This window comes from Equus asinus, chromosome 13 (assembly GCF_041296235.1).
Source record: "Equus asinus isolate D_3611 breed Donkey chromosome 13, EquAss-T2T_v2, whole genome shotgun sequence".
NCBI lineage: Eukaryota > Metazoa > Chordata > Mammalia > Perissodactyla > Equidae > Equus > Equus asinus.
Window position 1 is genome coordinate 59,722,498 of NC_091802.1, and position 24,352 is coordinate 59,746,849.

Here is a 24,352-nt window from a genome sequence, read left to right on the forward strand (position 1 = left end):
AAGCATTGCCTGAGAGGCTGGTTCCTATTGTCTGGCTAGGAAGTCTTACGTGAAATTGCTTGGGAAGGCATCGGGCCTCAAATCTTATCTCCTACTGAGGCTGCCTTTTCCGAGCTACTTCTTATAGTTATCCTGAATTAATAGTCAACAAAGCCTCCCACAGACTTTGGTAAGAGCTGCAAAAAGCAGGCAATCACAGATGGATGTTCTGAGTTTCCTCAGTTCTAATAGAAAGGTTAGATGATAAACAGATAGGTGGAAGGTAGTAGTAGACAGACAGGTAGATGATAGATGATAGATGGATGGACAGTTAGATACATAGATGATGGATAGAAGGATGGATGGATAGATAGATAAATGATGGATGGATAGAGAGATGATAGATGGATGGATATATATATATAGAGATAGATAGATGGTGGATTGATAGATAGAGAGATGATGGATGGATAGGTAGGTAGGTAGATGATAGGTGGATAATGGATGGATGGGTAGATAAATAGATGATAGGTGGATGATGGATGGATGGGTAGATAAATAGATGATAGGTGGATGATGGATGGATGGATAGATAAATAGATGATAGATGGATGATGGATGGATGGATAGATAAATAGATGATAGGTGGATGATGGATGGATGGATAGATAAATAGATGATAGATGGATGATGGATGGATGGATAGATAAATAGATGATAGGTGGATGATGGATGGATGGGTAGATAGATGATGAATGGATAGATGGATGCATAGACAGATAGATGATAGATAGATGATGGGTGGGTGGGTGGCTGGGTGGATAGGTACATAGGTAGGTAGATGGATGACAGATGGATGATGGCTGGCTGGATGGATAGAGATGATGGATGGATTGGTAGGTAGATAGATGATAGATGGACAGATAAATGATGGATGGATGGATAGATAGATAAATGATAGATGGATGATGGTTGGATGGACAGATAGGTGATGGATGGATGGATAGATAGATGATAGATGGATGATGGTTGGATGGACAGATAGGTGATGGGTGGATGGATAGACGATGGTTGGGTGGATGGATAGATAGATGATGGATGGATTGGTAGGTAGATAGATGATAGATGGACAGATAGGTGATGGATGGATGGATAGATAGATGATAGATGGATGCATAGATAGATAAATGATAGATAGGTGATGGATGGATGGATAGACGATGGTTGGGTGGATGGATAGATAGATGATAGATGGATGATGGATGGATGATAGATGGGTAGGTAGGTGTACAGATACAGATAGATAGATACATTCTCTTGGTTTGAGATCTGACTTCCAAGGTGTCACAGATGACAGTCTTACCGAATGTTTTGCTATTATAGATCATAAGGGCATTGACTTTCCAATCTGTAATGTCCCTGTCTTTGCCAATGTCCCTGTCCAACCAATAGGCCACTGCCATTTTTTTTATTGTGGTAAAATATAGATAACATAAAATTTACCATTTTAGCCATTTTTAGGTGTACAGTTCTGTAGCATTAAGTACATTCACTCTGTTGTGCAACCATCACCACCATCCATCTCCAGAACTCTTTCATCTTGTAAAACTGAAACTCGGTCCTCATTAAACACTAACTCCCTATTCCCCTCCCCCAGCCCAGTACCCTCTGTTATACTTTCTGTCTCTGTGAATCTGACTGTACTAGGGACCTCATATAAGTGGAATCATATGGTATTTGCCCTTTTGTGTCTGGCTTACTTCACTCAGCATAATGTCCTCAAGGTTCATCCATGTTGTAGCTGGTCAGAATTTCCTTCCTTTTTAAGGCTCAATAATATTCCGTTGTGTGGCTATTCCACATTTTGTTTATTCATTTATCTATTGATGGACATTTAGGTGGTTGCCACCTTTTGGCGATTGTGAGTAATGCTCTGTTAACGTTCGTGTACAGGAGTCTCAGTCCCTGCTTTTCATTCTCTTGGATCTATACCTAGAAGTGGATCGCATGGTAATTCTATGTTTAACTCTGTGGAACCGCGGTACTGTTTGCCACAGTGGCTGCACTGTCCTACGTTCACACCAGCAATGCACCAGCGTTCCAATTTCTCCACATCTATCCCAACACTTGTTATTTTCTGTGCTTTTTTGATAAAATGGCCATCCTACTGGATGTAATGTGGTATCTCATTGTGGTTTTAATTTGCATTTCCCTAATGACCACTGGTGTTGGGCATCTTTCTATGTGCTCATTGCCCATTTGTATGTCTTCTTTGGAGAAATGTCTAGTCAAGTCCTTTGACCACTTTTGAATTGGTTTGTTGATTAAAAAATCAAGTTTAGCAGGGTATTAAAAACTCATATATCATTTCAAAGTAAGATTAACCCTGGGAATTCAAGGATAGCTCAAAATCATAAAATCTATTACATGTCATCATTTATATAACAAATTAAAAGATAAACCCTAAGTGGTCATTTCAAAAGGTACAGAAAAACAATTTGATAAAATTTATAATTTGCCATGTATGACCAGGCAAGGGAAACAATAGAAAAAATAAACAAATGGGACTACGTCAAATTAAAAAGCTTATGCACAGCAAAGGAAACCATCAACAAAACAAGAAGACAAGCTAATAATTGGGAGAAGATATTTGCAAACCATATATCTGATAGGGGTTAATATCCAAAATATATAAAGAACTCATACAACCCAACAAAAAAACCAAACAACCCAATTGAAAAATGGGCAAGAGATCTAAACAGACATTTTTCCAAAGATATACAGATGGCCAATAGGCACATGATAAGAAGTTCTACATCACTAATTATTAGGGAAATGCAAATCAAAACTACAATGAGATATCATCTCATGCCCCTCATGGCTATAATTAAGACAAGAAATAACAAGTGTTGGAGAGGGTGTGGAGAAAAGGGAACCCTCAGACACTGCTGGTGGGAATGCAAACTGGTACAGCCACTACGGGAAACAGTATGGAGATTTCTCAAAATGTTAAGACCAGCTCGGTACCGTATTGGTTAAGTTCATGCACTCTGCTTTGGCAGCCTGGGGTTTGACAGTTTGGATCCTGGGAGCTGACCTACACACTGCTCATCAAGCCATGCTGTGGCAGTGTCCCATATACAAAATAGTGGAAGATGGGCATGGACCTTAGCTCAGGGACAATCTTCCTCAAGCAAAAAGAAGAGGATTGGCAACAGATGTTAGCTTAGGGCCAATCTTCCTCACAAAAAAAAAGAAAAAAGAAAAAACACAAAAATTTAAGAATAGAACTACCATATGATCCGGCTATTCCACTGCTGGGTATTTATCCAAAGAACATGAAAATACAAATGCATAAACATATATGCACCCCTATGTTCACTGAGGCATTATTCACAATAGTCAAGACTTGGAAACAACGTACGTGCCCATCAAGGGATGAATGGATAAAGAAGATGTGGTATATGTACACAATGGAATACTACTCAGCCATAAAAAAAGATGAAATCTGGTCATTTGCAAGAACATGGATGGACCTTGAGGGTATTATGCTAAGTGAAATAAGTCAGGGAGAAAGTCAAATACTGTATGATCTCACTCATAAATAGAAGATAAAAACGACAAACACACACATAGCAGCAGAGATTGGATTGGTGGTTACCAGAGGTGAGGGAGGAGGGTGAAAGGGGTGATGAGGCTCATGTGTACGGGGATGGATGGTAATTAGTCTCTGGGTGGTGAGCGTGATGTAATCTACACGGAAATTGAAATGTAATGATGTACACCTGAAATTAATGTTATAAACCAGTGTTACTTCAATTTAAAAAAAACACACGCAGAAAACTAACCCTGGTTAAAAGGCTAGCACTTTTACTGTTAAAATTACTATGATGGACATCCACTGCAGCAAGAAGACACTCTGATTGGTCCTTCTACAATAAAACAACAAAATATAAATAATTAGGGGCCGGCCCCGTGGCCGAGTGGTTAAGTTTGCACGGTCTACTTCAGTGGCCCAGGGTTTCGCCGGCTCAGATCCTGGGCACAGACACGGCACCGCTTGTCAGGCCACGCTGAGGCGGCGTCCCACACAGCACAACCAGAGGCACTCACAACTATGATATATATCTATGTTCTGGGGAGAAGAAGAAGAGAAAAAGATTGGCAACAGACGTTAACTCAGGTGCCAATCTTTAAGATATATAAATATATATATATAAATAATTTTTAAAAATTATAGTTTGGAAAAAAGATACTCTTGGCAAACTAGGAATAGAAGGGAACTCTCCTTAAGCTGATAATGCCCAAGGGTACACGTAATATAAAGACATCTATTGCAAACATCATGTCTAAGCACAAAATTCCAGAAGCACACCCATGAAACTATCTTGTATTGTTGAAGATGTACATTTCCTAAAAACCAGTGTTTCTACTTCTAAATATATATCCCAGAGAAATTTCCCATTGGTACTCAAGCAGACACATGGAAGAATGTTGAGTATATAACTGTTTGTAATTGCAAAAAAACTGGAAACATTCTAAAAACCCGTTTACCAGAAAACATTCCTCAGTGGGTACTATACAGCAGTTGATACGAATGATCTGGGCATACATGTATCAGAAAAAAGCAAGTTTGCAGAAGCTTAGATATAGCATGATGTCACTGATACAAAGTTTACAAATATTCAAAACAACAACATAACCTTTGCACATTCATAGAAACAGTAAAAGTGGGAATTTAGGAATGTGGTTCTCTCTGGGGAGGGGACGGGGCAGGGGGTGGGGGGTGTGGGCATGGAATGTGATTATAAAGGGATACACTTGGAGTTGCGACTGTATCGGTAACATTTTGTTTCTTTAAACAACGATCTAAAGCAAATATCGCCCAAACGCTAAGATTTCTTATAGCTTGGTGGTGGATATACAGGTGGTCATTATATTATTGCTTAAAGTTTGAAAACTCTCTAACCTCTCCCCTTCTCACTGCTAATTAGCTCCCTTATCACTGCCTTTCCCTTCAGTGTCTGCAAGAGAACTCTGACATCAAGACCCGCAGGCCCTTCCTCGCTGTGGTGACTGTCCTTCGGGAGTGTAAGGACAAGGCCAGCAAGACCCTCACCAGGTGAGATCTTTGGTTTGGGGTCCGTGAGGGAGAGAATTCAGAAGCTTTGGTATTTTTGGCTTCTCACAGCCAGCTTCTCTGCTTCAGAACTGATCACTCTTCTTGGATCCTAGGTTTGGGGTTCAGCCGTGCCCCATCTGCCTGGGAGATGCACAGGATCCTGTCTGCCTGCCCTGTGACCACATATACTGCCTGGGTTGCATCAAAACCTGGCTCGTCATAGGGCAGATGAGTTGCCCCTTGTGTTTAACTGAGTTGCCACATGGCTTCTCTCCGACGGTTTCCCAAGAGTACAGGTAGGACACCCTTTCTCTTAAGAAAGCTTTCTCTGTTTTTTTCCTTTTTTGCAAATACGATATTCAGAAATATAATTCTATTAACCTTAGAAACCCTGAGTGCAGAGAACTATCCTGAGACGACCACTTAATGTCCCTTCATTAAACAGTATCTCAAAATTTTTTCTCCATAAGACATATATGTGTACAGATTTGGGAGACAGAAAAGTTGGAAGAAATAAACCAGAAAGTCATAAATAAAGCCGTCATGAGAGGCCCGAGGGCTTTAGGTGAAACTGGCTTATCCTCTTGATGTGTAAATGCCATTCCCGTTCTATGACTTGAGCAGAAAGCTTTCTCTCGTCTGACTGAGTGCTTTTCGGGGCACGTAGTTCAAATTGGCAGTTGCTCTGTGGCGCTAGCTCTCCTCAGCTCCATTCCGTTAGTGGTTGGTTTTCCTTCCCTTTCCCTCCCTCTGATGCCTCCTAAAAGTGGGATGCGAGGCACGCCCAGTGGCTGGGTCTTGGGCAGACTTACAGGATATTAAGCCTATTGCTGGCTGGCCCAAATGCTCGGAAGCGTTCCTAGAGAGAGACCAGTCTGCCTGGTCTGTCGCCATTTGGAAGACCAGCTCCAATCAATGTAAGGAGATACTTGCATCTTTTTATTTAAAAAAACAGTGCTGTCCAAATCCCAAAGCACTTGTCTGGAGGGATTCTGGAGCACATTCTGCAAGCCTTTTGACCGTGCCTTTCCACCCTTCCGAAGGGATGCCATTGGGAAACACGCCTGCTTCCGGCAGATGTGCAACAGTTTCTTCATAGACCTGGTCTCCACCCTGTGCTTCAAGGACAACTCTCCGCCCCAGAAGGATGTGATCGAGGCTCTGCTGTCTTTACTCTTTGTACAGAAGGAGCTCTTAAGAGATGCTCCCCAAAGTAGGTTGCTTTCTTCCTATAGACTTAAAAATTCAGTTCGTCATTCATCGCACTTTTGTATGTGTGCTGTGAACGGTGAGCTCCCGTTCTCTTTCTGGTTTCAGGACACCGTGAACACACAAAATCTCTGTCTCCGTTTGATGATGTTGTGGATAAGACCCCTGTCATTCGCTCGGTGCTTCTCAAACTGCTTCTGAAGCACAGGTAAGCTCAGCCACTATGGCATTTGCTTCTAGAAAGCCTTCACATGTTTTGTTCCTCGTCATGGCTTTTTCTTTGCTGCCAAGCATTCTTCACAGGACTGATAGCTAGTTCATGATTTGGGGAAGCTTTTTCAGTGAGAGACCACCTGGTGTATATGCCTGTATTGGTTGCATGTTTGACATGTTCACGTATTGGCAAATGAGTTCAGCATTGCCATAAGCACATCATTAGGAAGAAGAATACAGGTGTGGGGGCCGGCCCCATGGCCAAGTGGTTCAGTTCATGCAATCTACTTTGGCGGCCTAGGGTTCACCAGTTTGGATCCTGGGCATGGACCTACACACTGCTCGTCAGGCCATGCTGTGGCAGCGTCCCACGTAGGAGAACTAGAATGACTTACAACTAGGATGTACAACTACGTACTGGGGCTTTGGGGAGAAAGAAAAAAAAAAAGAGGAAGATTGGCAACAGATGTTAGCTCAGGGCCAATCTTCCTCAAAAGAAAAAAGGAAAAGAATACAGGTGTGAGACAGGAATCTGCAGTTCTGAGCCCAGGACCACAGCTGCCTAGTTTTGTGATTTTTAGGGTGATAACTTAGAATCTCCCCTCACTGTCATTGTTCTAGACGTCCTCTAAGTTTAGTTTCAGCTCTTCAATTTCTCTGATTCTATAATGGATAGAGAAGCCAGTATGGCTGCAAAGGTCAGTGGTCTCATCTGATTATTCTATTTTAGGAAATCCTTAGAAAGCTGATCTGTATTCAGAGGCTTCTCTCGGAAGATGCTTCGTATACTCAGCCTGTGTTCTAACCTGACAGAGCAGGCTGTGAGGTGGTGGCAAAATGCAGGTCCGCTCAGAACAGTGCTGACTTTGCCGACAGACGCTCAGAAGCACACTCAGAGGAGAGACCAGATCTGTGTGTAAACATGCGCCTGCTAATCCTTGCCTTGGACATTTCATTTTGATTTTTTTCATCATTTCTGAAATAGTCTGTTCAGACGTGATTCCTGAAGAATTTTCAAATGAAAATCTCTTAAAATACATTTTATTACAGAACTAGCATCTTACTATTCCTTAAAATGGCTTTTAAGGCATCTATGTAAAGAGTTGACTTGAGATGTGAAAAAAGCCTTTCTTCATGTTATATAATTTTTATTCCTTTTGATAAATGTGTGAAATCTGAATTCATTTGAATTTCTTTGGTTGGAGAAATGGAAATGTCGTCATTGACATGCACACATCTTGACATATAGAGTAGATACATTAACGTGAGTAGAAACAGTGTATCTAAAGGTAAATGCTTTGTTCTAAAATATTTAGAGACTAAAAATTACAGAACTGATTTTAAAATGAAAATCTTGAGACATAAGATGCAGTTTAAAAATCTACGTCGTCGGGGCCAGGTCCGTGGCCGAGTGGTTAGGTTTGTGCGCTCCGCTGCGGCAGCCCAGGGTTCAGATCCTGGGCACGGACATGGCACTGCTTGTCAGGCCACGTTGAGGTGGCATCCCACATCCCACAACTAGAAGGACGTGCAACTAAGATGTACAACTGTGTACGGTGGGGGGGGGGGGGGGGGTTGGGGAGATAAAAGCAGAAAAAAAAAATGATTGGCAACAGTTGTTAGCCCAGGTGCCAATCTTTTGTTTGTTTGTTTGTTTGTTTGTTTTGGAGGAAGATTAGCCCTCAGCTAACTACTGCCAGTCCTCCTCTTTTTGCTGAGGAAGCCTGGCTCTGAGCTAACATCCGTGCCCATCTTCCTCTAGTTTTATACGTGGGTCGCCTACCACAGCATGGCTGCCAAGCTGTGCCATGTCCGCACCCGGGATCCGAACCAGCGAACCCCGGGCCGCCGAGAAGCGGAACGTGCGAACCTAACCGCTGCGCCACCGGGCCGGCCCCCCAGGTGCCAATCTTTGAAGAAAAAAAAAAAAATCTACATCGTCGTTCTCTGAGTTGAGAAATACCTGCTTCTGTACTTGACTTTTGCAGTTTGGGTGTTTTTGTTTGTGCTGGGCTGGACTCAGGCATCCTTTGTGGAAAGGTAGACATCAGCACTCCAGGCAGGCCCGTGCGACAGAGGGGGCGAGCCGCCGGCTCAGCACTGCCCCTGGCCCAGCCCCACGCCACCTGGGCTTCCACAGTCCTGGCTGCCTGTGGACACTTGAAGGGAGATCAGTCACACTTCTTGGTCTTGTCTCACTCCGCTGAGGGTGAGGTCCGTCTGTGTGTTCCCTTGCTTAGATAGGATGTCAGCAACATCCCGAAATAGTATCATCTGTGGTGCTTGTATTGATCGAGTATTGCTGGTCTCAAAGTGTCAGTCTGTGGACCTTTGGGGGAGCCCCTGAGGTCAAAACTTTTTTTTCTTAAAGATTTTATTTTTCCTTTTCCTCCCCAAATCCCCCCAGTAGATAGTTGCATATATTTTAGCTGTGGGTCCTTCTAGTTGTGGTACGTGGGACGCCGCCTCAGCATGGCCTGACGAGTGGTGCCATGTCCACATCCAGGATCAGAACCGGTGAAACCCTGGGCCGTGGAAGCAGAGCGCACGAACTTAACCACTCGGCCATGGGGCCAGCCCCAAAACTATTTTTAAAATAATACTCAGATATGATTGCCTTTTTTTTATTTTTTAAAGATTTTACTTTTTTCTCCCCAAAGCCCCCTGGTACATAGTTATATATTCTTCGTTGTGAGTCCTTCTAGTTGTGGCATGTGGGATGCTGCCTCAGCGTGGTTTGATGAGCAGTGCCATGTCTGTGCCCAGGATTCAAACCAACGAAACACTGGGCCACCTGCAGTGGAGCGCGCGAACTTAGCCACTCAGCCACGGGGCCAGCCCGATTGCCTTTTTAACCATGTCAATATTTGCAGGGATGTTTCTAAAACAATGACTGGTAAAACTGCTGGCTTCTTACCATGAAGAACCATAGTAGTAAACATTGTTTCTTCACCGCCACGCACATGTCATTTTAAAAAATGCCAGTTTCATCTAAGAATGTCCTTAATGAAGCTATAAAAATTATTAATTTTACTAAATCTTCGCCCTTGAAGATAAGGCTTGTTAATGTTCTTTCAAAATGAGAAGTACACATGCAACGCTTGGGCCGCCTGCCAAGGTGGGGGTTCTCTACCGGAGAACCACTCACGCGCTTGTTGAGTTATGCGCTAAACCAGCTGCTTTTTCACGGAAATACCCTTTGTACTTGGAAGAGTGACTGACAAACTCCAGTTACTCAGACCTGGGCATTTGGCAGGCATGTTCTTGAAAAAGAGCAAAGGGAACCTGTCACATCAAGGAGGAAACTGAAGGGGTCTGTTGCTAATGAAAAAATTCAAGCTTTTAAGCAAATATTAAAATTTTGGAAAACTTGTATCGACCACTGTGAGCCTGTCATCTGTCTAATACTTAAAGACTTTTTGATGGCGTAGATGGTGATATTAATGAATAGGAGGTTTTTAAAAATATCTTGTAGAATAAAAATGTGTCAACATTTGCAAGATCTGCATAGTTCAGTGAACAGTATTTTCCAAATGACCAAAGTTGGATGTCACAAAATCATGCATTAGTCAAAAAAATCCATTTAAAGTGTCAGGCCAGTTGATTTTAATAGAATTGGCTATGAAAAGTTCATTGATATGGGTACAGATTGCACATTGCAACTAACCTTTAGAAATACCATTTATCAAGGTTTGGTGTCATATCAAAGAGGAATATCCACAGTGATCTGAAAAGACTATTACCGTATTTCTGCCTTTTCCAATTACCTAGTGTGTCAGACCAGGTTTCTTCATGCGCTTTAATGCAGTGCGACCGACTGGACGCAGAAGCAGACTTAAGGATCCAGCTAGCTTCCCTTAAGCCGGGCGCTAAGGCGGTGCGCAGGAATGGAAACAGAGCCACTCTTCTTCCCGATTACTTTTTGTTTTGGAAAATTGTTTATTTTCTTAAATGTTATTTATTTTAACATGTAATGGGTTTACTGTTATTTTATATGAGTTGATAAATGTTTTCAAAGTGTTTCACTTTTAATTTATAATGCCATCAATACTCATAGATATAACCCACATAAATAAAAGCTCTTTGGGGTTCTCAGTAATTTTTAAGACTGTAAAGGAGTTCTGAAACCAAAAAGTTTGAGAACAGCTGGTCTAAAATATGGAATTTTGTATTCCTCCAATATTGTTCTAAAATATTTTCCAAAAAACCATGTTACAAACTATGTCTACATGTGTTTGTATGTATATATGTGTCATACAGGAATGGGGAGATGGGGAGATGGGGAGATGGGGAGACAGATAGATAGAGACCCTTTCTCTCTTTTTTTGGCAAGATGAGTTTCCAGACTTGAGATAACCAGATATAATATTTCTATTCCATAGCTTCCATGAAGTAAAAAGTTATATTCAGGATTACTTGTCCCTGTTAGAAAAGAAACCGTTTATAACTGAAGATAAAACTGAGCTGTACCTGCTCTTCAGTAACTGCCTGGAGGTAGGCTGACTGCCCCTTCCAATTTCTTTCACACACTATTGGGACCACGCGGGTTATGCAAGGGAAAAGTGTTCCTGAAAATTTACAGAATATAATTTTAGTCAGTAAAATTAACAGATGCTCTGTTCCATGCAGGAAAAAAAAGGTTTCAGAAGCATTGCTTCTGTCCTCAGCAGTTGTATATATTGACATTTATGTGCGTGTGCCTAAGGAAAAAAAACCAGCCTAGAAGAACGTACCACCAAAGTTAACAATGCTTATCTCCAGGTGGTGAAACTATGAATAGTTATAATTTTTATTCACTTCATATTTTTGTTACTTCCAAAAATTTTGCAATGCACATGATAAAATTAGATTTTACAAAATTTTTTTCTCATAGGTTTTCTTTTTCCCCTCCTTTGCCCCAAAAATAAAAAGGGATATTACTTCACATGATTCAAAAAATGCACACCGAGAGGCCATCCCTGACGCCCCAGTGGTTAAGTTCAGCACGATCCGCTTCGGCTGCCTGGGTGCGTTTCCCAGGTGCAGACCTACAGCGCTCACTCTGTTAGCAGTCATACTGTGCTTGGCAGTCCACGTACTAAAAAACAGAGGAAGATTGGCACGGATGTTAGCTCAGGGCAAATATTCCTCGAGGGGGAAAAATTGACACTGAGACCTACGACAATATTCTTTATCCTTCTTTCATTCTCCACAGTCACACTGTGGAAATTTTGGAAGGTTGGGGACTTGCATATTAAAAGAATAATATCCTTTTCTTTCTGATTCTTTGTTCCCTAGGATTCAATACATGAGAGGAATAGTGCTTTCTCCGTAAGTGAGGAATCGAAATACCTAAGAGAAGAAGGCCATTTCCTCGAGACTTACTTGGCAGGGAGACGCGGCCGAAAACCTGCTAAGGAGGCTTCAGTTGAATACCTGCAGGAGATGGCCAGGATCCGCCTCTGTCTTGACAGGGCGTCTGACTTCCTCTCTGAGCTTCAGGAAGGATCAGGCAGGTCTTCATCCGTCCCTTTCTTTACCCCAGGCTAAGAGGCTCCAGTATTTATAAATTCAGGCGGTATGGGAAACTAGTTCTCAGAATAATACTGGTCTGTACCATGTCTCTTCTTCTAATTAGTTTTTTACATGAATTCCTGAAGAGCGGGCCTCATGCTTTCTAACTAGCTTTGCACCTAGACAAATACTCTTGGCCTCAGTCACTCACCCCTTTCTCACTGGATTTGCAGAGATGGCTGAGGAGAAGCGACGCTATCTGCGGCAGGTCGAACGCTTCTGTACCCAGGTGAAGAATGACTGGTACCGCGTGTACCTGGTGAGGAAGCTCACCAGCCAACAAGGCATGGAGTTTGTGCAGAGCCTCTCCAAACAGGGCCATCCAGCCCAGTGGGTGTTTCCCGAGGAAGTCATCTCACAGCAGGTGAGAAGCACTGTCCCTGGCAACCCTGAGGTGCTATCACCCCTCTTCCTGCACAGCAGCCCCCCCCCAACAATGAGTACTGCTGCTCCTCCGTCCCTCCCACCCTGGCCTCCTCCCATGCCCACTGAGGAAAATGCATGCATCTGGTCTGCTCCGCATGCATCTGGTCTGCTCCTTGGTGTCTGCTTCAGTTAATTTGACCCAGCTTGTGATGTTTGCATAGCCTGCCAGAGGGAAAATATGTGTGTGTTTCTGGCTTCTCATCTACCTGCAAAGCTTACTTAGGGATCACTCGTGATCAGATTTGACACAGGGAAAGCAAGAGAACATTTCTGTCTTTTGCTTTCAGCAAATTAAAAGTAATTCTGCTTGCAGAATAAGTCCTTTTTATACTTGGCAGGCAGAGATGGGAAAGAACAAGAACTAAGGATAAAAGAATTGTAGTAATGGGGCTGGCCCAGTGGTGTAGCAGTTAAGTTTGCACACTCTGCTTTGGCAGCCTGGGGTTTGCTGGTTTGGATCCCAGGCATGAACCTACACACTGCTCATCAAGCCATGCTGTGGCAGCGTCCCACATATAAAATAGAAGAAGATAGGCACAGATGTTAGCTAGGGCCAATGTTCCTCAGCAAAAAGTGGAGGATTGGCGGCAGCTGTTAGCTCAGGGCTAATCTTCCTCAACAACAAGAATTGTAGGAAGACCAGCCCTGGTGGCCTAGTGGTTAAGTTCGGCATCCTCTGCTTTGGCAGCCCAGGTTCAGTTCCTGGGCGCAGACCTACACCACTCATCTGTCAGTGGCCATGTTGTAGCAGTGGCTCACATACAAAAAGAGGAAGATTGGCATAGATGTTAGCTCAGAGCAAATCTTCCTCAGCAAAAAGAAAAAGAAGAAAAAGAATTGTAGTAATTCTGGCTTCAGGGCCTCTCAGTGGTCCTTTACTACTGCTCAGAAGTGAAGAAATTCTTACTGTCTTGGGGTTGCAAAAATGGCACTAAAAATCCAAGTACCAGTCGGGTCCTGGAGTTGACATAGTTGAAGTCAGCTGGCCTGTGGCTCTGCTTTGAGTGGAGGAAGAAAGCAGCTACGAGGTTAGCGCTGCCTCCTCCTGCCCAGGATTTTCATCCACTGCCCCCCTTCATCTCGTGAGGAGGAGGTGCTTCCCAGACAAGCACTGGACTGTCATGACTTGGGCCGGACCAGAGGATCCCCATTCAGCCATCTTTAAACCTCTAACGATCACCTGGTTCCTTTACCTGTCAAGATAGTTCTTTGCTAAGAAACCTTCGCCCGACCGTCCGCACTGTGATTAACCCTGTCTTCCTGGGGTTGCAGAAGGATCATCCAGGCCAGATGGATCGATACCTGGTGCATGGTGAGGAATATAAGGCTGTTCGCGATGCCATGGGCAAAACCATCCTCGAGTGCAAGCCCCTGGCTATTGTGACTGCTCTGAAGGTAGGACGGGCTCAGGCTCCTCTCTAGACAAAATGGCACCTCTCAGAGCCTGTGTCTTTCCTTCTTTACGTCAAACGATGCGCTGGAAGAGGCCCCACAGAATGACATGCTACACGCGTCAGAAGTCATGCCCCTGGCCTCCACTGGCACAGCTGGGTGAAACAAGAGGGCCACAGCGGAGCTGGGCTGACAGATTTTCTTAGTCTTGCCAGCCTGCCAAGGCCATGAGATGCTCCCTTTTGATGCTTATTTCCATCATGTCCTTTGAGACCCTGCTGAAATATCACTTTTTCTGAGATTACTCTGATGCTGGATGAGTTGGCACAATTAGCAAAATTCCTATCTATGTATGTTCATAATTCCTCTGTGTGCTGACGTGTGTATTTATTTTACGAAAGATGCAGGGTTTTTCAAGTGTTCTAGTGTCGTTTCCTTTTTCAGTCTGTTTACCCTGGCATAGTGGCAGGAAAAGAGGAACAAGAACATCTTATCTCTGCTCAGGCAGTTTCTAGGACCAGTGAAGTAGTCAGCAAGAGAACAGGTGGTGGTTCTGTACTTCTGTCGTAGGCCATCTGATAAGTATTCACTGAGTTTAATGTGAGAATAGTCTATGAACTTTGTAGTCTCAGAGTTGTTTGCCAGAAGATGGTCCTTGAGATACAGGGTCCCAGGCATCCTGGGTCTCAGAAAGGCTCCCTCCCCCTCCTCGTGGCTGCAGGGCTGACCCACATTCTGTGTTCACACACGAATCACTCAGGACTCTGGCCCTTAGATCCATCTGCATAAGTTTTCAAAGTCTTACTTTAAATCCTTGCTTTTTCAGGCCTGCAGGAACTCTGAAACTCGACAGGCAGTTCACTTACTCTTAGCCCTTTATAGAGAGGTCACTATTTTGTACAGGTCCCAGAATGCAAACCTCCATCCTAAGCCAGAGGTGAGTATCAATGTTCAGCCTCGTGTTCATAGTCTTTTTATTTGGGGGGACTTTTTTGAATAGAACTAAAAGTTACGAATTATGCCCATAATTTTTATCTTGGATGAGGGTTTTCAACCTTATGTGGAGGCACTGCTTCCTGTTTCACCCAAACCTTTTGGAATTACGGTTAAAACTAAAGTCAAGAACAAAAGGTAACGTTTACCAAACTAGAATATTAAAATGAGTGCTTGGGAGTGTGGTTGCTGTTTTTATAGATGAGAATTCTCTTCTCTGGATAATTTCCCCTCAAATGGTGATAATTTAACCCTTATTTACTTTGATATTCATATGTATTTGGTATCAAAATGTATAACTAACATAAGAACAAACTTTTAGATTCACATAATATTCTTCTCTGGTGCACTTTAATATTGAAAATGTTTTTGCCTGTCAGCAATGTGAGGCTGTGAACAAGTTCATCGAGGGAAGCAAGATCCTCTCTCCTCCTCATGTCAGACATTTTGCAACATCCCTGGTGACCAATACTCTTCCACTCCTGAGGACGGGTTCCAGGGACGGCGGCCTTGAAGGGACAGTGACAGAAATAGCTATTCATGCTGCAACCGTCCTTCTCTGTGGACAAAACAAAGTCTTGGAACCCCTAAAGAATTTGGCCTTCTCCCCAGCCAACATGGCGGTAAGACTGGAGTGTGACTACACCAGCTTTTACAGCAAACGCTTGAAGAATTTGTCACTAAAGAGCCCGATCCTGTACCTTGGAAACTGCTGAAGCTGTTTATTTTCTAGATCTTCTGTCTTCCTCTGTCTCACTTGATCGTTTAGCTCTGAGTCATGGTGAAAGCTTGCCCTACTCTTTGTTGTTACAGAGAGCTGTCCTATTTCCTTCCTAGAGAGCTTTTGAGGGCAAGAAAAAGGAAAATCAAGTTCACTTTCTTACTGTAGGACTCTTGCTGAACACAGCAGTCAACCCATATGCTCACTTCTCTAAAGCTGTCTCCGTTTTTTTGGTTTTTCAGAATGCTTTTCTTCCAACAATGCCTGAAGACTTGCTGGCTCAAGCTAGGGGTTGGAGGGGTCTGGAAGGTGTCCGCTGGTACAGTAAGTATTGGTGTCTTAGATGGAATCACACAAGCTTTGAAGAGCATCCTAAAGCCCCGGGAAACACTGGGTTAGAGTTGGGGTCCAGGTGGCTTGTGCTTGAAGGTCCCAGAGTGCCTGCCTACTGCTGTTGGTGCCTTTGCAGAACACAAATGGCTTGAAGGGAATGGCGCTTTGCTGACTGTAGATGATGCGAATCATTCCGTTCTTAGTCCTGGGGAAAGGACGCACCTCTCGTCCCTGGAATAGGCCACTTTGCGAGAAAGGGGACTGGGAACCACATCAGAGGCTCAGTCAAGGGTCAGCTCACAATCCAATGAAGTTTTTGACTCAAAGATAGTTCTTTTTTGAAACATAATAATATAACCCACGACTTGAGTAAGTAATCTTTTTAAACTAGTTTTAAAAGTTGTTGTAAAACATAGTCATGGCAAAAAACAAAAACAAAAACCCAGCCAAGAGAGTAGAGGGATATAAAATACTATACCCCCGGCCTCCAAAAGTAATCCCTGGTGTGAGCTTGTAATCCAGTTTCTCTTGGCTTTGTACAATTAAACCCAGAGACTTTTTTCACTAACAACAACACGTATTTGCTGAGTTCCTGGGATGTGTCAAATAACTAATAACTAAGCTAACAGAGCAGTTCAGGATTTCTGGTAGCGTGCTTGGGGTGTTTACTCGACGTCATGTTTTGGTCAGGCCAGAGAGGAGAGAGCTAGCTTTCCCTTTTAAGTGTGGGTGGTTAGGAGAAAGCTCACCAGCCAATGTGTGTCCTGTTCTTTTAACAGCGTGTCCCAACGGTCACCCGTGCTCTGTAGGAGAGGTGAGTCTTGGTATTTGGGGGGTTCAAAATGTGTGTTCCTCTGGGTCTGAGGAGAGGGGGGCATAGAGGATGAGGATAATGAGGGTATTGACCTTCTAGGAGAACACAGACTCATTTTGAGGATGGTTCTAGGTGTCCAACTAAACATCTAAATGGTGCTAAGGGTTTCCAGCCGGAGTTTCTCAACCTCAGCACCGGGGACATAACTCTTTATTGCGGGGCTGTTGTGGGCACTGTAGGACGTTCAGCATCCCTGGCCTCAGCTCACCTGACGCCAGGAGCACCCCATCTACCCCAGTGTAACAACGACAAATGTCCAGACATTGCCAAATGTCCCCTGGGAGATAGCGCTTCTGCTGGTTAGGAACCACTGCTAGCCATCCTTCCTGGCCACTGCAGTGTGGGATCAGGGACACGTGTCTTTTATGATGGCAAAGTGTTGAGTAGAGCGTGGGCTGGATTACTAGCCCAGAGAGGAGATGCGGCCTAGATGACAAAGGACAGGAAAAAGACTCCTGGCTTGCAAGCCCTTGGAACCTGTGTATTATCCATCTCTGAATCCCAAAGCACCTAGGCAGAGCCCTTCATAGTGTCGTCTGTACTTGCTCAGCAACAGGCTGTTGAATTGAACTGAAAAATGTTATTTAATAAAGTAAGGAAGAGATGTAGAGGAAAAAACTGATATATACCCTTCATCTTTTGGAGCTTCACTCTCTTCCTTGTCCCTGAAATGAGACTGAAATAGATTCTTCCCAAGATAACTGCTCCCAGCTCTGAAATTCTGTGGTCTGGGAATGTGAGTTTGGTTTGGTCTGTTACAGGCTGTGATTCCCGGTGTACAGAAGCACACAATCGGATTTTGAAAGATGAGCCTTTGGAAGTAGTAGATCATATGGTTACTTTTCTTTTAAAAAAAAAAAGCCCACGTGGAGTGAAAGCAGTCAGTTTGGAAGCTACTGTGGTATTCCTTGTGTTGGAGACTAACACCTGACACTAGAGACTAGTGTGAGAGATGGGGAACGGAAAGCAGTGATGGACATGCAAAGGGAAGACTGAGTTTTATATATTTGTCTATAAAGTGTCTACTTGGGAATAAAACTTAAATTGTCTCTCCTGTTTAAAAAAAAAAGTCCAAATTTGCATGGAGCATCCACCCTGTCTCCCACGGCTCCTGCAGCCCCACCTGCAGTGTGCATCCACTAAGATGAGCGAGCCTAGTGGCCTCCACTGCCACCTGTGGAAAGGAAGTGTTCATTTGCAGGATGGCATTTGTGCATAAAATGATCCTGGCTCCAAAACTGAGCTCAGGTCCCATTTGTCTTTATCCTAGTGTGGCATGCCAATGGAACAGAGCTCCTGTGTTGACTGTGGTGCTCCAATTGGAGGGATTAATCACAGACCAAAGGATGGATTCCAAATGATCCAGTATGTAAGATTGGCTTTCCTTTCTAAGTAGTCAAACTATGGGCTTTGGGGCTGTTTCTATTCCAGCTGATAAACTGATACTAAATGTAGTATCAATTACTATATCATATTTGGACCTGTGTCACGTTGGATATCAGTGCCAAGGTCCCTGTATTCATACGACAGTGAGGGGTTTGATCTGTCATTGGCTAACTGGCTTTAAATACAAAGCAGACTACACATTAGTACTTATTGTTATGAATACATATTAATTCAGGTGTCTTCCAGTTGGGTCTTGGGCACACTCCCTGCAGAATGTGCTTGACATAAGCAGGTGACCTAATTCAGGGGGACAAATAAGTCTACAAAACCAAAGACTGTGCATTTGTCTATCTGAGCAGATGCCATCTCACTTATAAATTTTCTCAGCTTCCTCTTTTTTTCAGAAAAGTGAGGGAGACATGGTCAATCTTATCAAATATTTCAGAATCCAGATACAGATCTGGTCTCATAATCCCAAACTTGCTCATGAGACAGGCGTGGTCATCAATGTTTCCTTCAGATAAGAGCTGGGACCTCTCCCGGTCATCATACATCCTGGCTATTCCAGTGCAGTCACAATTTAAAATATTCTAACCTGTTGTCTCCATAAATTATCAGAATGTCCTAAAATCTCCAGTATTTTTGCAACTGTACATATCTGTCCTTCTACACTTCCTGTCTGGGTGTCAGACGGATCCTTGGCTGGACCTTGGGTACCGGTTTCTGACTCAGGAGAATGAGAACAGTGTGCACACATCCCCATGTCTATGTCAACTCTCCCAACTCCATCTTCCGCCTGCCTGCCCCTCTCCCCACGCTGGTTTCAGTGGAAGGAGCAGGTCCAGACCCCATCCTGACACATGGCCCAAGGATAGCATAGCCACTTACTTCAGCCACTTCACGCTGAGAATGCCGTGGGCTTTTGGTCAGCCAGAAAGGTGAATCTATAAAGAAAAAGATTCTTAGGAAAGTGGTCTTGGCCTAGTAGAATAAGAAAGACTTTTAACATTGGTTTCTTCAAAACTAGTCTCCAGGTCCTGGGAGTCTCAAGTGTGCCTGAGAGCTGAGAAGAGATGATTGTCTTCGTCTTCACGTTGTCTTCTCTTGTCCTTTCCAGAAACAGCATAGACAGAACTCAGACTGGCCACGTGCTGGGAAACCCACCACCCAGAGGCGAGGCGGTGGTATCTGACCGAGAGCTTTCTCCAGTGGCCTTCCTTCTCATCCGGTTACTCACTCATTTGGCTCTGCTTTTGGGAGCTGCCCAGAGTCCTCAGGTAGAGCATGGTGCTGCCAAACTGTGGATTTCGTTACAAGAGTGATGACCTGCTCTAGTGTTTTCACATAAGTCCTGTAGTCTAAAAAGTCCTAGCCACCTCCTGTAGATTTTGAGTATGTCATTGTTACCTAATCCACAAAGTAATATAAAATTTACAACTCCTAATTTTTCCCGCTATTATGGGGGAACTACTCGTCAGACAATAGCAAATCCATTTTAAATGAACAACTCTATGTCTTCGGTCCGCACCTGGGAGCAGAGAGCTGACAGAATCTTGACTTTGCCTATGTCTTCGCTGTAGCTCTAGGGAAGAAAGAAAGAGCACACTGCATTTCCTCTAAGCTAATTAACCATGGTAGCAAGAAGTTTCGGCTTTGAGAATTCTTCCTTTCACTCTGACGGTGTCAAAGGCCATCACTTCCGGCCTCTCACTTGGCCTCTGCTGTTGGAACTGCACTCCTGTGACTCATGTTAGAGACTGTCTTCTGACAGGCCGCTGGCTTTTCCCTCCTTGTGGCCTCCACTCAACTCAGCATCTCCTCTACAAACAAGATCTTGTTTGACCTCTGTCTCGTTGCCCCCGTAGGCTCTGAGCAACATCATTAAGCCTGCAGTGATGGATCCCAGAGGGTTTCTGTGGCAGCATGTCGAGAGAGACCTGGAGCAGCTAACCAAGACACTGGGGAGGAGCGCCGATGAGACGGCCAGTGTGGTGCACCTGGTCCTGTGCAGCCTTCTCAGGGAGCAGCGCCCCCTCTCCTGCCGGAGTAAGGAAATGGGGGAGGCAGGGCCAGCAGGGGTCATGGAGCGTAGTTGCAAAGAAAGCAGGTCACTCCAGAGGGAGATCAGGGATGGCTTGTGGAAGGTGACGGCACGGGCAGAGCAGCAGGAAGAAGTGTACTTGCAGATGGAAGAGCCTGCTCTGTCCTTTCCATGTTCCCCTGCTGGGTCAAGACCTGCAGTATTCGAGGTCGTTTGCACAGAGGTGTGAAATGCGTGTGTACGTGGGGAGGCTTGGCAGTTTCCAGGTCAGCCTCATAGGGAATTCACCCCGTGTGGGAACATGGATGGTCCGAGACAGGCGATGCGAGTCAGTGAATCCTCACCATCAGAGACTGAGGTTTGGTAAGCGCTCAGAACATGTTCTCCTTGGACATCTGTCCTGTTTTTGGGGTGAAGCTTCTGCTTTCCCTAAAAATATCACAGTCATAGGCTGACTTACCATGTCACGTTCATTGAACTAATTTTCCTATTTTAAAAATTTGAATCTGGGGGCTGGCCCCGTGGCTGAGTGGTTAAGTTTGTGCACTCTGCTTTGGCAGCCCAGGGTTTCACCATTTCGAATCCTGGGCGCGGACATGGCACTGCTCATCAAGCCATGCTGAGGCGGCATCCCACATGCCACAACTAGAAGGACCCACAATTAAAAATACACAAATATGTCCCGGGGGGCTTTGGGGAGAAAAAGGAAAAATAAAATCTTAAAAAAAAAAAAAACAAAAACTTGAATCCAGGGGCTGGCCCCGTGGCCGAGTGGTTAAGTTCACGCGCTCCGCTGTAGGCGGCCCAGTGTTTCGTTGGTTCGAATCCTGGGCGCGGACACGGCACTGCTCATCAAACCACGCTGAGGCAGTGTCCCACATGCCACAACTAGAAGGACCCACAACGAAGAATATACAACTACGTACCGGGGGGCTTTGGGGAGAAAAAGAAAAAAAATAAAATTTTTTAAAAAAAAAATTTAAAAAAAAACAAACTTGAATCCATACAGAAAGGAAAGTTCTGAAAGACACCTTAGTAGAATAGTGATCTCTGAGTGGTGGAACTGAGTGATTTTATATTCTTTTTGCTTATCTGCAAAAATCTTTTAAAATTACCATTGTAATGATAATGTTATTTAAAATAATAATAGCAGCAATTAAAAGTCCTGCCACAGGACCAGAAAATCCATTCTTACCTAGTTGCTACTTTGTCAGAAACCAACATCAGTATATATTTTTCCATTTAGCAAAATCTGATTTTGTTTTAAGCTTCTCGTCCTAGTGTGATTTCAAACTAGGGGAGCTCACCCAGGATCATACTGAGCAAATGACCAAATTCTAGAAGCATGCTGGCCATTTCCACAGCCCCTTGTCCCGCAGAAGCGTCTGCAGGGTCCTGCTTCATGTGTGAGCTCAGGTGGCAGCAGCTGATGCGGCTGATGGTGGCACTGGCCACTGTTATTTTGCTCCTAGGCTTCTGACTCAAAGTACTCTCCTTTTGGTAATTTTGTTCAAAATGGTTTTAAGATGACACTTAGTGGGCCACATGGAGATGGAAGTAAAGGCTTCACAAAGATCAAGGGGTTGGCGGTAGCAGCAGGAACCATTTTAAAATACTGAGGTTAACTGAGAAGGATATACCCTCCGACAAGGAGCATTATTTCAGCTGAATATTTGTTTACTGTTTACTGTCTGTAGACTGCTGTGGGTTTTTCTCCTTGCGTAACCTACACATTTTTCTTTGTAGGACCCTTAAATTTTGATGCAGAATTGTCAACCAAAGAAAAGAGAAACAACTGGGAAAAGCTTGTTGAGGCTCTTATTTTACCTGAACTAGAGGTGAGTGACGCGTGACGACAGCTGCTGAGTACTTCATCTGAGGGAGTGCAGGCGGGTGTTTCTCCTGAGCGCCCTGGCCGGTGTCCCTTAAGGAGGTGTTGTCGAAGCCTTGGGCTAAGCCTCAGATTTCGGCGTTCTCCACCCAGGTCACCCACTCTCCCGCAGTGCCCCAGTCTCTCCCCTCCTGAGGCAGTCGGGGAGTCCAGAGAGTGCAGGCAGTGGCCTTCTCTCCATACCTTCTTACAGCAGATTGTGAGAGCAAGAGGCAGAGAAATAAGCTGTCACGTAGATGCCCACCTAAATGTATTAATAGTCATAGGTTAATTCTCCTCTGTCAGATCAGGATATTTCTGAGAGTGAGCCCATCAGGAAATAAAAGTCAGTAAGTAAAAGAATGGGAATGAAATAGAGGTCTCTGAGTCTCATTCTTCTTGGGGAGACATAAACCTACAAACAAGGAGCATGCAAATTATGATAAAAGTTAGCAAACGTGCTAAAATGAGGAGGGCAGCCTCCCTAATTCACCTGCTGGTAAAGTCCCCGTCTGTTAGCAGTTACCGTATGTCCAGAATCCTGTATCATTTTCTTCCCCTAGCATCTGGATAAAACCCTCCTGACTGTGAATACACTAATCAGCCAAGATGAGCGGATCAGCTCCAACCCTGTGGCCAAAATTATATACAGTGACCCGGTGGCCTTCCTGCCCCACCTGCCCCAGAATAGCATGGTTCACTGCTCCAAGATGTGGAGCTGCAGGAAAAGAGTCAGCGTTGAGTACCTCCAGCACATCGTGGAGCAGAAAAACGGCAAAGAAACAGTGCCCATCCTCTGGAAGTTCCTCCAGAAGGTAAGGCCACCTCACCGTGACCGCCTGCCTGGATGTCCCCTGCGGACCTGAAGGCCCCGGCTCTGATTTGGTCTGATTGTTCGTAAAGACAGGACATCTAACAGACTGCTTCTGTGCTTTAGAGTGTCTGTAGCAGAAGGCTCAGGGAGAGAGTAAAGATCTTCATACACATCAAACTGTGCAGGTCATTTGAGGCATAAAGTCACAGATGAGTTGGAATTAGCAGGAATCTGTAAAGAACTTGAGGGCCCCAGGGAGGATCTCCCCAGTCAGTCAACAGGAAGGAGTAGAATAAAAACCTTTCCTGGCCATATCCATTCATCTTCATCCCCCAGTGCCTGGAGCACTTGGGCGTCAGTGAACCCTTCGGGCTCAGCCTGAAGAAGGGCGAGTGAGCGAGCAGTGGTGGTGGTGGGAGTGGAGGGTCGGGGAGCAGTCCAGACTGTCGGTTAGAACCAGAAATACACACTGTGTCTAACTTTAATCCATTTGAACTTTTATTTTCTACAATAGATTTTCTAATCATTTTCCTCTGTGGACCAGTATTTGCAGTCTGGCAAGAAGTAGGATGATTCAGAAATTTCTGTTGGTCAGTTAAAGAAAATGGATTCACAGTAGGGAGGACTTCATGGTGATACTGTGATCTCTTGCTAAGGTGCATAGTTCCATCACATGGAAGGTGCTTAGGTCCTAGGTCTTCAGAACGACACCCAGGATAACGCCAAGCTTCATTGCCTGAACTCTTGGTCTTTCTGCTCTCAGCAGTTCTCTCCACACCCAGCCCATCACATGGGCCCAAGAGGGTGATTTCCTTGATCAGCTTCATCACATTTGCTGTGTCAGCCCCATGGGGGCAGAGACTCTGTCTAGTTCATGCCTCCATCCCTAGGGTATAGAACAGTGGCTAAACATATTGCAGGCAGGCAATAGGTACTTGCTGAAAGGATGGTCTAGCCTTTTCCCCATTTTCAAGTACCGTGATGTGTCATCATATAAAATGGCACAGTGACCAGATTAAACTCTAAATACAGGTCCTGAGCCAGCCTCAAAGTCTGTTTCCCCAATAACATTTTCTAGGTAAATTAAAGAGTGTCACTGAGTGGTCTTCCCTTCTCCAGGAAGCAGAACTGAGACTGGTGAAATTCTTGCCTGAGATCTTGGCGCTGCAAAGAGATCTAGTGAAACGATTCCAGAATGTTTCCGAAGTTGAATACAACTCCATCCGAGGTTTTATTGGAAGTCACGATGCAGGTATGACTCGGCTCTCATCAGAGACCAGGACTTTCTGTGTCTGATGATTCGAGAGGATCACTCCTGTCGGGGGGCGGGCGCAGTCAGGGGTGGGTGCTCTGCACCCTGAGCTTTGAGCGTGAAGCCAGTGGTGCCAGGAATCCCAAACACACATTAGAGGCTTTGCTAGAGCCG

General features: G+C 44.4%; 1 protein-coding gene across 16 annotated transcripts in view; it reads left to right on the plus strand.

The window, feature by feature from the left end:
- The window catches only part of RNF213 (ring finger protein 213), a 116,186-nt gene that overhangs the window by 84,380 nt on the left and 7,454 nt on the right, over positions 1 to 24,352 (plus strand). For 13 of the 16 annotated variants that reach the window (XM_070483783.1, XM_044746101.2, XM_014863897.3 and 10 more), the window contains 18 exons: positions 5,001 to 5,101; positions 5,215 to 5,397; positions 6,145 to 6,314; positions 6,419 to 6,518; positions 10,906 to 11,017; positions 11,801 to 12,014; positions 12,250 to 12,440; positions 13,775 to 13,897; positions 14,721 to 14,831; positions 15,268 to 15,510; positions 15,851 to 15,932; positions 16,721 to 16,755; positions 18,086 to 18,180; positions 19,319 to 19,478; positions 20,067 to 20,247; positions 21,989 to 22,080; positions 22,676 to 22,927; positions 24,046 to 24,178. In XM_070483783.1, the coding sequence (XP_070339884.1) occupies positions 5,001 to 5,101; positions 5,215 to 5,397; positions 6,145 to 6,314; positions 6,419 to 6,518; positions 10,906 to 11,017; positions 11,801 to 12,014; positions 12,250 to 12,440; positions 13,775 to 13,897; positions 14,721 to 14,831; positions 15,268 to 15,510; positions 15,851 to 15,932; positions 16,721 to 16,755; positions 18,086 to 18,180; positions 19,319 to 19,478; positions 20,067 to 20,247; positions 21,989 to 22,080; positions 22,676 to 22,927; positions 24,046 to 24,178 (2,578 nt within the window). Of the gene's footprint in view, positions 1 to 5,000; positions 5,102 to 5,214; positions 5,398 to 6,144; positions 6,315 to 6,418; positions 6,519 to 8,285; positions 8,426 to 10,905; positions 11,018 to 11,800; positions 12,015 to 12,249; positions 12,441 to 13,774; positions 13,898 to 14,720; positions 14,832 to 15,267; positions 15,511 to 15,850; positions 15,933 to 16,720; positions 16,756 to 18,085; positions 18,185 to 19,318; positions 19,479 to 20,066; positions 20,248 to 21,988; positions 22,081 to 22,675; positions 22,928 to 24,045; positions 24,179 to 24,352 lie in introns of those variants that run through there. The other 3 variants (XM_070483787.1, XM_070483788.1, XR_006512929.2) reach the window with 2 other exon arrangements.